The sequence below is a fragment of the Cydia pomonella genome, chromosome 2 (genome assembly GCF_033807575.1).
Source record: "Cydia pomonella isolate Wapato2018A chromosome 2, ilCydPomo1, whole genome shotgun sequence".
Taxonomy (NCBI): domain Eukaryota; kingdom Metazoa; phylum Arthropoda; class Insecta; order Lepidoptera; family Tortricidae; genus Cydia; species Cydia pomonella.
Window position 1 is genome coordinate 27180843 of NC_084704.1, and position 15675 is coordinate 27196517.

At 38.2% G+C, this 15675-nt stretch overlaps 2 protein-coding genes across 3 annotated transcripts in view; both read left to right on the top strand.

Annotated features, from left to right (window-relative positions):
* The window catches only part of LOC133534794 (uncharacterized), a 259834-nt gene that overhangs the window by 25814 nt on the left and 218345 nt on the right, over positions 1-15675 (top strand). The window lies entirely within an intron of this gene.
* Positions 1749-15663, top strand: LOC133534783 (RNA-binding protein 42). Of its 2 annotated transcripts, XM_061874060.1 has the most exons (8): positions 1749-1872; positions 1952-2018; positions 12141-12417; positions 12711-12902; positions 13475-13621; positions 14043-14159; positions 14415-14553; positions 15085-15663. In XM_061874060.1, exons 2-8 carry the CDS (start codon positions 1972-1974, stop codon positions 15216-15218), a joined length of 1053 nt encoding a protein of 350 aa, XP_061730044.1. In that variant the 5' UTR covers positions 1749-1872; positions 1952-1971; the 3' UTR covers positions 15219-15663. The 2 variants fall into 2 exon arrangements, with proteins under 2 accessions (XP_061730044.1, XP_061730043.1); XM_061874059.1 differs by having other exon boundaries at positions 1749-2018.

Genomic DNA, 15675 nt, shown 5'->3' on the forward strand with positions numbered 1-15675 from the left:
CTCCATATTACTCACATGAGTGGAAGTTGTTAAGTTTCCATTGTCAAGGTATCTTTTATTAATATTTTGAGTACCTGAAATTGTGTCAGTTCCTGACAAGTCTTGAATAGACTAATGTGAAAGTTAATAAAATTTCTTAACAGCATTCTCCTGATATCTAAATGACTTTTTTAAATATCTACATATAAAATATGATCTAGCCGATACATGTAAATATCTAACATTTTTAGCCTGTATAAAAACAGTAGTGTGAGCAAAACCTTACCAAGCTAGCATGTAAGAGTGGTCTCAGAGATATTGGAATATCTCTGTACTATAAATTAGGCAAATTGCTTTAGACTAAGTTTTATGTGTAACTACTACTATAAGAATAAATTTTGAAACTTGGAGTGGAAACTTTAAACTTGAAATTACAAATTTTCAAACAGATCTGTTTTATGCTTAAGATGCAATAAGTGACTAGGTACAAAGTATTCTGATGCTTGGTTGGAGTGGACCAGTAACATTGGTAACTTAATGATATTTTTTCAATGAATGGCCTGAATTAAGTGTAAATAAGCTAAAGTGACCTGTATCTTAATTGCCTTGAAATTAAATGAACACCAAAATATCTGCAGTTGTGTTTTATTAATTTTTAATCTGTATATTTATATAAGTATATTGTAAAACCATTTCAAAATTACACTGGTATGTGAATGTGACATTGTTCAAGAGAAATACACTAATTTACAATTAACAAGTGGCATAATTATTTTCTTTGGGCTTCTTCAGTTTCTGAACTGATGTTAAAAACAGCTTTCTACCGTGGTGCTCATGTTCTCTTTGCTCCCTATTTGTCTTCTAAGTTTGCTAAAACAGAATAAAACCATATCAAAATGATGTAAATAGTCCAGATATTTGATATTTAATAAGCCCTGCAATTGTGACAAGAATAGTTACAGTGATACCCTACCAGGGCTACCGCTGCCAGTGATGGCTCAGGGGTTACTTACCTAGGTTTTAATATTTACTTAAATAAAACAATGGATTGTTTTATTCTAGTTAAATTCAGTAGTATAGGTACCTACTAACAGCTCGTTTGTTAAAAAGTACTCAAGTGCAAATGCCTTAACCTTTACATTTATTTAGCTATGACATCTTCATGTTTAAGTTGAATATATATGTAGCAGATCTGCTCCTAAGCATACCAAAGGTTAGGAATGCGAGCGCTCGCCTTTTGCGTCCACCTTTTACTAAGCATACAAACCTTTATTTTAATTCAATCTATTGATATATTTTTCGATTGTACCTACCTAAATATGTCTAATTAGCTTTTGAAGGTTGCATAAAGGAGCATTTGTATTGCATTTTATCGTGATATATCTTTAATATTGAATTCCAACCGAGAAATCTGATAATATATTAAAATCCAGCTACCTGCGGAAGCAATGATTTGATTCAAACATTATTTTCTCCAGCATAGTCCGTTTGCAAATAGGTATTTTTTGATCTCGTTTATCATATTGATTGACATCGTTTTTACTCCAGTTTAAATTGTCCCTCTCATAATAATAACAATTTCCAAATGCTTCAATAAACCGCGAGCGGCAATTTTAGTTGACGTACGAAGAGCGCGCTCAGCGGAAAAAAATATGTTTCGGTTCGATGTACATTGCTGCTTTTCTTAGCGCAATACTGCTCTGTGAGTGTTGCCATACTTCAGTTTGCTTTACATTGCTACTGACAGACTGCTTGACAGACTATAGCTACGCTGTCAGCCTGTCAATGTCAAATGTACATTCAATTCTATCATTCTTTTTCAATAAAGCGAATAGCCTAAAATATACCTGTTTGTTGTATTTTGATCAAAATCCTTTGAAAATGTCCCAAAGTGTACGTATCGAGCGCACTATTGTTTGATGTCATAAACGTATTTTCTCGTTAGTACGTAATTCTTTTGGACTGCTTTAAGGTTAAGGTTGGAGAGGCACCATGGACGACTCCAACAAATACCAGCAGATGCAAGATGAAATGTCTAGGTAAGTATCTGACATATATAATAGCAGATTCTTTATAAAATATTGCTAAAACTAGAAGTGTTGTTACATACTTGGCTTAATACGTGGAAGCTGTCTGTGTTGTCAACTTGTCATCAACCTTTGGTATAGTACATGCTGAAAGATGATCAGTGCAACTCATGCATTTTAAGCATGAGTTATTATGTGTTGTACTGATCATGTTAAAAACAACAAATTTTGCTTGAAGATGTGTAATATGAAAATTCTTAATGTACAAAAACAATATACATAATGGATATATACAGAGTATTACTATAACTAGCTTATATCTAAAATAGGCCCTTGAGGCATTTTACTTACCAAGGATGCTGCCGGCATTTCCTCGTTGTATCACAATAAATATATGGTGTAGAATTCATTTTAAGTGAAGATCCCTCAGATACAGGCAACTATCAGTTTTTTCAACTGCCTGCCTGATTAATAAATAATAATAATAATAATAAATGGTGTAATTAGAGTGACAGAGAAAAATGCCCACAATTTGCGAATTTCAGTGTTTGCAGTAGGCCGTCAGGAACTGTGCCAAATGAGGTTATTACATATTTCACGAGTGTTAATTAAAACATGATCACTTAATGTGGCATCCAAGTTACCTGCGTCAATGTCCTAAAATACACTAAGAGGGTTGGAAAAAAAAGCTGCATTCAGGATACTGCATTTTGTGGGGTTAGATTTTGGAATATTATAATTAATAATACCTACTGTTGGCACATTAGGTTAGGTTTTATAACCCTCCAGGTTGCATACATTATTTTGGAGTTGTAGGAATTTCACTGTCTTACTGCAGGAGTTTGCCATGCAAAGGGGGGATTTAAATGGATTTTTTTGTATATTACTATTATAATAATATTGTAAAAACCTTAATATTTCTAAAGGAACAATGGTTGAATACCTAAAAAAAGTAACAAAATATTGAGTATTCCCAATCACTATGAGTAATGCCAATTGAAACAGGATTGCGAATAAGGATGATAATTGGATGAGGGGAGTAGAATTAATTAATATAGTCATATCTCCTCAAAGTTTCTTTCATTTATATGTCATGTCAATAAAAAATGTTTCCAGCACTATGGAGATTGTAAAAATGTACTCAACTTGTGATGTGATGTGCAACACAGTACTTAATAATTAATGTCCAACCGAAGTTTCGGTTTCGGTTTTGGCAGGTTTCAGTATAAAAATCGTGTTTCGGCCGAAGGTTCGGTATCGGCGCAAAAACTGCCGAACCTTCCGGTCGCACCGAAACTTATGACCTTGTACTTTCGTATCTATTTTTTTAGGTAAAGACTGTTTAATTTACTAAGCGGACACTCAAAATGTCAATGTGTTTGTGCACATATAGCGTTAACCACATATAGTATGATGAATTTTACGACAAATCACCCCCCATATTTATTTATTTGAGCCTTTATTTTTCCTTAAATATTTTTATGACAAGTTCTCACAGTATCATTTTTCTATTTTAAGGACCCCTGTCGGGTATAGACCTCCTCCATATCTTTCCACCTTTCTCGGTCTTTAGCCTTGATTAGCCAGTTTTCTTCAGCTGTGGCTATAATGTCTTTGGGCCATCTTGTTGTGGGTTTTCCCCACTTCCTTTTGCCATGGGGTCCTGGCCACTTTGTGACTTTGTTGGTCCATCTGTCATCTGTCAATCTTCCTATGTGGCCGGCCCATCTCCATTTTTGTTTCAGCACAAACTCTAGTGCATCTATGATGTTTGTTTTGGATCAGATGTAGTTGCTGTTAACCTTGTTCTTGTTTGTGTGCACCCAAGTTTGAGAACCGTATGTAAGGCATGGTAAGATGCATGTGTCCATTACTGTTTTCTTATGTTTGAGACTGTAGTTTCCTTTTAGAAGCTCTTTAAAACTCCAATACTTCCTCCAGCTGATATTGATTCTGCGGTCTATTTCCTGGCTGTTGCTGTCAGTGTCAAAGGATATCCTCTTGCCTAAGTATATGTAATGGTCTACAAATTCGAGTTCTTTGCCTTGTATGTGTATTTTTGTAGGGGCTCCGTTAGTCATAATTTTGGTTTTTGTATGGTTCATTTCCAAACCGACTTTACAGCTTTCCTCATTTAGCTCATTTAGCATTATTTGTAGAATACTGTCATTTTCTGAAAGTATAGCTATATCATCCGTGAATCGTAAGTGACTTAAGTGTTTATCAAATATTTTTATTTCTTTTGTATCCCAGTCCAGGTGGCAGAATATGTTTTGTAAGACTGCTATGAATAACTTTTTGAATGAATATGAATGAATGAATATTTATTGCATGTCACATTACATAAATTGTTAAAGGTGGTACATTTTAGAAGGTATACATGTGACGCCCTGCAAGGGCATAGCAATTTAAGCCTTAAATTTAGATCACTTAAATCTACTTAGCTTAAACTAGGTACATTTTAATCATTTATTATAATGGATGATTTGTATTTTCCTAATCATATTCTTCACTAAAAAATTCATCTAAGCTGTAGAAACATTTACTTGCCAGAAATATTTTTAATTTATCATTAAACAATTTAGGTTTATTTAGGTCTTTCAGGGAATTCGGAAGGTGATTATAAATTTTTATGGTCATGTAATGAGGGCCGGACGTAACAAGCTTTAATGTGGAAAGTGGCAATCTTAGTTTATTTAAGTTTCGATTGTTTCTCCTATTATTAATTAAAGGCGTATATAAATCGATGTATTTCCTGACAAACTTGCTCGACTCGAATATGTACATAGAGGTCAGGGTGAGTATTTGGTGCTTAATGAAATAGGGGCGGCAGGAGTCTAGTTGGTCAATATTAACTAGTATCCTAATGCATGTTTTTTGTAGTATGAAAATTTTGTCTACATCACTGCTATTTCCCCACAGTACTAGGCCGTAAGATAATCTAGAGTAGGCGTATGCGTAATATGCTGTGAGAGCTGTCTTAAAATCCGTAACGCGTTTCAAGTGATGGAGGGCGTATATAAAAGAGGATAGTTTTTTTGCAAGTTTTTGGATGTGCGGTTTCCAAGACATGTTAGTATCTAGTTCCAGTCCTAGCAGGGTAGCCGAGCTGACGTGTTCTATACATGTATTTTGGTAGCTGAAATTTAAAGGCAGGGGGGATTTTTGGTAGGGTTTAAATTGAATAAGTTTTGTTTTTTTGAGATTAAGTTCTAGATTATTATTTTGTAGCCAATTTACGATTTTATTCAAGGTGGAGTTTAACTTATTTTCAACGTCACCAAACTCATCGTCCCATGGGAACAATACCGAAACATCATCTGCAAAAAGTGTACAATGGTCTTCTAGTATGTCGGGAAGGTCGTTTATGTAAACAAGAAATAAGATACATCCCAAGACACTGCCTTGGGGGATAGAGCCGGTTACAGGAACTCTTGCAGATCTGACTTTTTGGATTTGTCCCGTCACGAAGTCTACGTTTTCGATGTCTACATGCTGGACGCGGTTTGTGAAATATGACTTGAACCATTCAAAGGCAGTGCCTCTAATTCCCGTATTATAAAGTTTGTCTAAGAGGATCTTGTGATTGACTCTATCGTATGCTTTACTCATATCAAGCAAGAGGCCGACCGCATATTTTCTATCGTTTATTACATTTGTAATTTGCTGGACATATCTGTAGATTGCAAGGGTTGTTGACCGGTTTTTTCTAAAGCCATTTTGGTTGTCATTTAAAATTTTGTACTTTTCATAGAAGGAGTAGAGACGTTTTATCATTACAGTTTCGTATATTTTTGCTGATGTCGGTAGTAGAGCAATTGGGCGGTAGTTATTTACGTCTGTAGTATCTCCTTTTTAGGGTTCCGTAGCCAAATGGCATAAAACGGAACCCTTATAGTTTCGCCATGTCCGTCTGTCTGTCTGTCTGTCTGTCTGTCTGTCTGTCTGTCTGTCTGTCTGTCTGTCTGTCCGAGGCTTTGCTCCGTGGTCGTTAGTGCTAGAAAGCTGAAATTTGGCATGGATATATAAATCAATAAAGCCGAGAAAGTCGTACAATAAAATCTAAAAATTTAATTTTTTTTAGGGTACCTCCCCTACACGTAAAGTGAAGGTGAATTTTTTTTTTCGCTTCAACCCTAGAGTGTGGGGTATCGTTGGAAAGGTCTTTCAAAACTAATAGGGGGTTTCAAGAAACATTTTATGATAAAGTGAATATATTCGGAGATAATCGCTCCGAAAGAAAAAAAAAATGTGTCCCCCCCCCTCTAACTTTTGAACCATAGGTCCAAAAAATATGAAAAAAATCGTGGAAGTAGAGCTTAAGAAAGACATTAAATGAAAACTATAGCGGACATGATCAGTTTAGCTGTTTTTGAGTTATCGCAAAAAGTTTTCCCTTCATAGTAAAAAGACTTATTTTAATTAGGTACTGATTATGCAAATTTGCCTATTTGTTTAACTCAGGTGAAAGGTACCGTTTCATCCCTTGGTTAACAATTTACTATACTTTAAGCTCGAGTTTAGCTTATTGTGACGGAAGAGTAACTACGGAACCCTACACTGAGCGTGGCCCGACATGCTCTTGGCCGGTTTTTTTTTATATACCGGTTTAATTAGCGAAATTTTTAGTGCATCTGGGAAAGAGCCTTCAGAAAATGATTGGTTTATGAGTTTAGTGTATGGGATAGCTAAAATTTCTGAACAGCTTTTAATTAAAGTTGGTGGGATCTCATCAATGCCGCAAGATGACTTATTTTTAAGGTTTTTTATTGTTTTAAGGATTTCATCTGGTTCAACGTGACGAAGAAAGAATGAGTTTTCGTTCGTATTTTTTAATGATGCTTCAGTTTTAAGTGTCGGATGCGAATTTCCGATAGAGGAGAAGAAATTGTTAAAAATATTCGCAACTGTAATTGGGTCTGTTTCTACCTTGTTATCAGATATTTTAATTTGAGTATTATTTTTATTTTTTGGTGGATTTTTATTTGTCTCCGTGTTTATTATTTGCCACATACTTTTGGTTTTATTGTGTGAGTTTTTGAATTTAAGTTTGTTATTAAGTTTTTTTAATGCGTGGACTGCTTTTTTTAATATTTTACAATAATTTTTGTAATGGTTTCGTAATGTTTTATCTTTAGACTGTAATACTAGTAGCCTTAGGAGCCTTTTATTTTGACAAGATATTTTTAAACCCGGTGTTAGGTGAGATTTTTTCGGCTGAATTTTTATAGTTTTCTTTGGAATACATTTATTAAGGGCTGTTTTTAGTGCATTTTCAAATAGATTATAGTTATCATTTGGACTGTTATTCATCGAAATTAAATCATTCCACTTTATTTTTTCGAGCTCGTTTTTAAATGATGATATATTATATTTGCTATAGATTCTTTTGCAAACTAACCAGTTTTGTAATTTTGGCACACAAAATGGCACTGTTACCAAAACGCAAAACGTATGGTCGGAGAAGCCAGGTTCCACTATATTTATTTTTAAATTGATTGGTTTAAAGTTAATAAATACTAAATCGATGCACGAGGATGACGTATGAGTGACTCGTGTGGGCAGCCTGATTTGTTGATGAAAGTTATGTGCGAGCATGTGGTTAGATAATCTAGTCTTTTCGTAATTATCTGATAGGAAATTAATGTTAAAATCACCTCCGATTACAATATTTTTGCAACTATCTTTTAAGGAAATTAATTTAAGAAGTTTAGTTAGACATACATAAAATGTTTCGATTTCCCTCTTTCTATTTGGGTAGTATATGTTTATAATTAATAGGTTTGACTTTGGTATTTCTATAGCACATACTTCAAAAATTATTTCTATTGATAGAGATGTGATGTCGGGTCGATCTCTAGATTCTAAAGTGTTTTTTGTTAAAATAAGTACACCGCCACCTTCGCGGTGTTCTCGACAAAAGAATGAACTTGTAGTAAAATTAGTTATATGTATTAAATCTTTTTTTTCCTTGTTTAGCCATGACTCGGAAATACAAATCACGTGTAAATTATTATTTTTTTCCGTATAATCTTGCATAAGGTGGGTTTTGTTCCATAGACTTTGCATATTTTGGAATAAAATAGGCAAGTTAGGTACGAAAGGTAGTATTTGTTGCGCGTGTGTCGGCTAGGTTACTGCGAATACGCTGGTCATTCGAGTTTGAGGCATTATGCGCAAAGAGGCTTCGACTGGGTGTGCTAGTCTGCTCATGTGCTGTGGGCTGTGAGACGTATGGGCATGGCGTTTTCTCCTCTTCTCCCAGGTTTCTAATCTGCTCCGTAATTTCCACGAGATTGCCCCTAGTATGTATAGTTTGATTTGCTGTAGATGATGGTAGGTCCTCTTGTCTGTCTAGGCGTGATGACTCGCTTGTTCTGGCTGCTGGGCTATTTGCTATACTATTGTGACTTATGCGCGCTGTGGGGATGGCTGGTGCTATATTACTCGGGCCAGGGGCCACAGGATGGGATTTTATTCCTTGCGTGGGGTGGCATTCGATTCCATTGATAAAAAGGCGGTTGTTTCGTATTACTGCGTGCTTTCTGCTTTCGCGAGCTCTCCGGAGCTGATCTCTTATGTCTCGTCTTATGATTAAGGCTTCGTTATCCAGGACATCTGAGACAGCATATCCCGTGTTCCTGAACGCGCGGGAGTTTTCCAGTATGTACGCTTTCATGCGCTTGCTTATCAGTTCGATAAGCAGCGGGCGGCGATTTCCTTTTTTACCTATACGCTGTGCACTTTCGATATAGCTATTAATATTTACATTTAAAATGTCGCAGAACATGTTATTTAATCGGGGATATAAATCAGATTCCTTTTCCCCATAGAACTCGTCCAAGCCGTAGACTATGAACTTTTTTTGGTTCTTGATGATTTCAGGATTTTCTACTGGGTTAGATCGCATCTGAACTTGAGCTAATTGTGTTTTAATTTGTTGGTTTTCCCTTTGTAGTGAGTCTATTCTACTGTTGGCTTCATTTATTTGCTGCATCATACTTTCTTGTTGGGACGTTAATTGAATATGTTTATTTGTAAATTCGGTTTTAAGTCCGGCAATCGCTGCAGTAATCTCTGTGTGCAGCATTTTTTTGAAGTCGGTTAAAATAAAAGTATTATTGTTTTTAAGCAGGGAACTGATTTGGTCTAGTGTGATGGGCTGAGAATTTTGTATTTGTTGCGGGGAGCCAATGGTGTCGCCGAGGTTCAGGTTTGTCTCATCATTTATTGATACATTATCCAGTGACATATTTGTATGGTCTTGGTCTTGTAATGTAGAACTAAGTTGGCCTCGCGCAGGTGTGTTATCATTTTTACGGCGAGATGTTATGTTTGTACACAATAAACAACGAAAATCGTGCCGTATTGCGTAGTTTCTTGCCATGAAAGCAGCTGTAGTTATGTTAAAACATTTATAGTGATAGGGCCTTTTACAAGTTACACATATTAATTCCTCTAGGCCATCAATTGGGTCATAGCACGCTTGACAAATCATCTTCGAATTTTAATTTTAACTTAAATATAACCAAAACCAAAAAAGAATCCGAACAAAGAAGTTTCAAACACAAGAATGTTGGTAGGTGATAAAGTTCGTCAGTGGATATTAGCACAGAATATTCGACGTTAAAACTGTTCAGCTACTGTTCATTTCTGCACTAGGACACTAAGAGGACGGCTTTCGCGGATGTCGTTATAAAAGTCGTAAGCGCCGCAGCGGTTCATACAACTATCCGCGTTCGCGTCACGGACTCTTATCTTAACCGGCACTGCACTCAAAAGCAAACCGTTTTACCACAATCCTTTATTTATATATCTGATATCTCTATATTATCACTGTTCTGAGATCAACACTTTTGATAATTAAGTACAGAAATGTTCACTTTAGAGTTTATTCACACATTTGTCGCTAGAACCTTGTTTATTACATTTTAAATTGATTTTTAATCGCTCAGCAACTCGAACGGGTAGTCTTAACGTATGTAGCCTTAGTGTAGATGACTATGTGACATTGGGTCCCCCTGTCGGACTCCTCTGCCTATTATGAATTCCTTTCCTCTCGTTTCGAGTTTAACTCTGCTTGTACTGTTTTCATATAGACCTACAGTAGAGCACTCTTAATGGCCCGAAGCCATATAATTACATTAAAACAGATACATGAATGCCACGAACGACTAATCGAGACCTCCATATGGCATAGCTGTATGTCTTAATAAGAATCTCACCCTTCAATGGATCAAGGGACTCAGTGGATCCTGGGGTAACAACGGTGCAGATGAGCTTGCCAGGCAAGGATGAGGTGCGGAGGCGACTGAACCAGAATTTATTCTCCCGATGCCCTTTAGGATGGTACGCTCACTGCTGCTGCAACGTACAAAGACACAGAACACAGCACACTTGCTAAACCAGGCTGGATACCGACAGGCTCAATGAAAGACTCACCAAGTCGCTCTTCCAGGATCCAGCTTCCTCTTAAGGGGTTGAGTTGGCTGGACTAGCCCCCACCCTCCGTCACGAAAAATAGGCGCCCATCGTTAAGTTACATAAACCTGCCCGTGCTACAACAATATCTTCACAATATTCCTGGGAAGACGACGACCTCCCAACACATGGTAGTTCAATATCAAGAGGGATGGTAAACCAGAATAAAGCGCTTTGGCTCCACCGTACAAGGAAGCCCTGATAGAGCCAGCTCTACAGGCCCAGGCCTAAGATAAGGCGAAATCTTCTTCTTCTTCAGTCGGTCCCTCAATGCTGAGGATCGTGACATCATGTTCTTCTGTTGAAGACCAGATTCCTTCATAGGCTTCTATTCCTCGCCAAGCGCATGGCCTCGTGCAGTTTTAATAGCATAGGTGCAGTGATTTGAGCACACCATCTAGTAGGGGGAGGGCCCTGAGGTATGGTATCTACAACTTTTCCCGTCATAATAACTCTAGGCTATCCGGGCAGCGGCGTGAGAGGTGTCCGAAGTATATGAGAGTTAGATCCTGGCATATTGTTGACAACCGGCGTATTATGCGAAATAAGACTATTAATTATACCAAACAACTACGTGTCACGTAACATTACTACACTTAATAATAATAACGTAAAAAAATATTTAAAAATACAAAAGTTGTAAGCAAAATTCAATCTTAATTTTATTTTCTTTAACGGTAATTTTCACTAATGAAAATTACGGTAAGAGCGTAATTTCTCACTACCTCGGACTATTCGAGCGCCAAACTAACTCGATTGAAATGAGTACCTTTCACCCCTTAGTTAACAATCTATATTAGTAAAATCCTGTACAGCCGCGATTGCTGCTCTGCAATTCTTTTGGCCATGTTGTGCTTTTTATAGGTACCTGTATTGTATATTTTTCTGATATTTTAAACTGTCTCTACGCTAACGTCTGCTTTCTGAAATTTCGCGAACCGATAAGATATTTTTAAATTTAAACTAACTTCTGGGCTGTGATTTTGTTAAATCTTCAGTTCTATGATGCTCTCCTAATTTTTAAATATTTGATTTGCGTTTGACTTTAGTTTAGCAATGAATACTTGCTGTGCACCATGATTTCACAGCTAAGTAACTTGCAATGTTCTACTTTAATTCGATGCATTGGGGAAAATATTTGACTGTTGGGGAACAAATATGTAAGCATTATGAATAAGAGCTTGTTGCGAGCTGTACGTCATTTTTTTAAATTAGCAGTTTAAAAGAGGTGTACGAGTATCCACTCAGTAAATTGAACGGACAGACGGACATGACGAATCTATAAGGGTTCCGTTTTTTGCCATTTGGCTACGGAACCCTAATTAAAACTTCGAATACATTTTATTTTACGTTTTTTTACAAAATTTGTTTTATTTTGTACCACCTATGCGAATTATAGGTATTTACTTTTCCACGGAAAGGTGACCGATTCTCATCTAATAGGCCACTTCCAAAATTCAAATTGTTCAAGTTTTATGGATCAACATATGAGCTTTGATATTTCAATTGTTGCTGGGAAAATTCCATTTAGAAACTTCTACTCTTCCAATGAAATTTAAAGTTGTCTTAAGTCCTCAGTCTGGGTCTGTATTGGATCTATATAACCCTACCTACACTACTACTAAACATGTATTTGTCACAAATGCTGGACAGGTTCGAAGCGGAGATCTCCGGCGAGCATGGCCTCCGGGGGGTGATCAGCGCGGGCACGTACGGCGCGGTGCAACAGCGACTGGAACGGGCCATTCCCCCACCGCCGCCGCCGCCCGCAATGTTGTCGTTCGAGCCCAATATGCCCAACATGCCAACCATGCCAGGCAACATGCCCAACATGCCGGGCAACATGAACATGATGCCCCGCATGATGTTCCCTGCTGTGCCGCCGCCGCCACCGCCGCCGTCTATGCCAAACATGATGATACCAGCCTCTGTAAGTTTCAATAATAATAACGTACATTTGAGTTTAACAAGCCTAACATATTGTTATCTCATGATGTTTCTACAAATTTACTAAACTTAGCAAATAAAATTTTGCCTATAATATGAGGAGACATGTATGGCTATAAGTTGGTACATATTTAGTTTCTAACTTTAATCCGGCTATTAGCGCTCCCTCTTTAAGACTCTGCCTTAGGGTCTTTAGAAGTAAAATTCATATTGAAGACCAAAACTCACTGGAGATATAAGGGTTCTCAACGAGATCTTGCATTTAATTCTCGACAGGTACAACGTTTAAGGCCCGGCGGCATGCCCGAGTTCCCGATGCACTTCCTCCGGCCAGGCATGCCGGGGCCGCAGCTGGCGCCGCCGCCGCCGCCCAAGCCGCAGCCGGTCGTGCTTTCGGCGGCGCCCAAACTTTACAAACAGACCAAGGACGAAGACAAGGATAAGGAGAAACATGAGAGCAAGAAGAGGGTATTGATATGACCATTCTTTAAGTGTTTAAATTGCTTTATTTTTTCTTAGCAGCATTTTTAAGCTCAGAAGGTTACACAATAATGTCTGGCTTAAGAAAATGCTCCGCGTAAAAATCTCATTTTATATAAGGTCATTCGCGTTGTTTAGATGCGCACCTAACGCTGTTTGAAATGTTGTGGATATGGGTCAGCATTTTTACATGGTTTCTTGCCTCGTTTCGCCACATTTATTCGCGCAACATCAGCTAGATCATTAGTATTCAAATATACTTTATTCATAAAACCTAAATCTAAAAATAAATAATACTAAACTTAAAATAAAATACTAAAAAATATCCCCCTGCGGCATGGTGCCGTAGATACTGGCAGCATTTCCTCGCTGTATTGCAAGACTAATTCTTTGAGCGAGGAAGCTGCCAGCTCTGCGGTCGCCGGTGACCTCTGCTAACCTTTTTGAAAGGTCCTTAAAGAGCTTAAGGGCACTTGGACCCCACGGGCCAAGGGTCTCGACGCCAAAAGGTATGAAATTGATTGAATTAGTATTGATGTATCTTGATGCAACGTGTGCAGAAACGCTCGCCCCCGCCCCTGCGCGCGCCGACGCCGCCGCGCGCGCCGTCCCCGCCGCCCGCGCCGCCGCCCGCGCCCGCCGCGCCGCCGCCCGCCGCGCCCGACGCCGCACAGCCCAAGCCCAAGAAAGAGAAGAAACATCGGAAGGTAATAATTATTTCACACATCACTCATCTGTCTTGTAATCATGAGGCGTTAACTCAAAATCGTCCGAATAGAACTATCCTAAGAATTAAACTAAGGGTACTAAGGGTAGGGACCCATATGCCCTCGCGGTTGCAACCGCATTCACGACGGCGCGCCACGAGATGTGCCACGGCTCCGATTTTTGTATGCAAACGCGCGTGGTCGAGCTCAGTTAACTGGCTACTTACCCCCTTATTTATAAACGTGTACTAAAGTTACGATGCCGCTGATCATCGTTTGTCCCTTACAACGGTACGATTAAAAGGGACAAACGATAATCAGCGGCATCGTAACTTTAGTACACGTTTATGTATAAGGGGGTTAGAGTATTAGAGTAAAAGTAAACGCAAAAGACCTGAATACGTGATAATGTTGTTTGCAGGTGGTCCGCACGGCAGGCGGGCAAGTGTGGGAGGACGTGACGCTCCTGGACTGGCCCGACGACGACTTCCGTATGTTCTGCGGCGACCTCGGCAACGACGTCACCGACGAGCTGCTGGTCAGTGCCAAGTTTCTACAGTAAGGTTTACAGGTGGACCGCACGGCGGGTGGGCAAGTGTGGGTGGGCTTGATGCTACTGGACTGGCCCGACGATAACTTTCGCATGCTCTGCGATTTTCAAATTTGACATTTCTGTTTACCACATAACTTATCGCGCCGTACAGCGCCCTCTTCTTCGGCTGTCAAATTTGGGCGCACGATTATTTCTTAGGGCTTGTATAGAATAATTTCACAAATATCGTTGTTGTTTCAGACACGAACATTCAGCAAATACACCTCGTTCCAAAGGGCGAAGGTGATCCGCGACAAGCGCACCAACAAGAGCAAAGGCTTTGGGTTCGTCAGCTTCAAGGACCCCGGAGACTTTATCAAAGCCATGAAGGAAATGGATGGTAAACTCCTTTTTTGGTTGCGATTAGGTCGATTAGCGACCCGCCTATTTGCGTGTACAGTGTTTTTTTATTATACTCGTATGTGTTATAACTGTGACAAAACTATAAAAGTTATTTTTCGTGAAAACACTTTTAGTCGGATCCAAATTTTGGTCGAGGGTTAGTTGTTCGTAGATTTTTGTTTTTGGATTATATCAGTTTTGTTTAAAGATCATTTGTAACGAGGGGAAAAAATATATACAAAAGGGTTAGAGAAAACAACATCATTAAAATTTTTATATGAAGTTGAATTTAGTTGATTCTAAATACTGATAGGATACCAAACAATGAAATTATTACATTAAATCAACTACATGGGCTGACACAGGCATATATCATCATCATATCAGGCTAACATAGATCATCAACTTCCCAAGGCAACTTATGCTTCAATCGTTGTACGCTACATACGTAGACCTTTACTAACAGGCATGTGTACTTGTCGTTGTAATCCAAACTATCCAAAGTGTAACCCAAACCATTTATTTTGAGGTCGCTACGTGGGCAGCCGGCCCATCAAGCTGCGCAAGAGCACGTGGAAGAACCGCGCGCTCGACGTGGTGCGCAAGAAGGAGAAGGAGAAGGCGGCGCTGCTCTCTCTCCTCATGGCCGGCAACAAGAGCTGACAGTGAAACGTATGCGCTCTATAGCTTTTCATTTGTTAATGTTCATTTTTACGTGTATTAGTAAACAATTCTATGGAATTTTGTCCCTCTATAATTATATAGAGGTATAGATAAATGTATTGCTGACATACTGACACCCGCAATTCACAATTATCTTTTGTCGTTTGAAAATATTTGCAGTATATCTACATATATTATGATACCTTTTACTACAAATACGCTTAAAAGTATCTTTGTTCATAAGTTGTGTTTTAGATGTCAACTGAATTCTTTAATTTATATCCATAATCTACTATTCTCATAAACTTACCTTATTAGTCATCTTTAGTGATATTGTATAATGAATACCTACTGCAAGTTAAGATTTTAAAATTGTATGTATAAAGTGATCCCTATGAATTTGACGACTCTTCCTAGATATAATAAATAAGTATTTTTAAGGAAAGGGATTTTCATT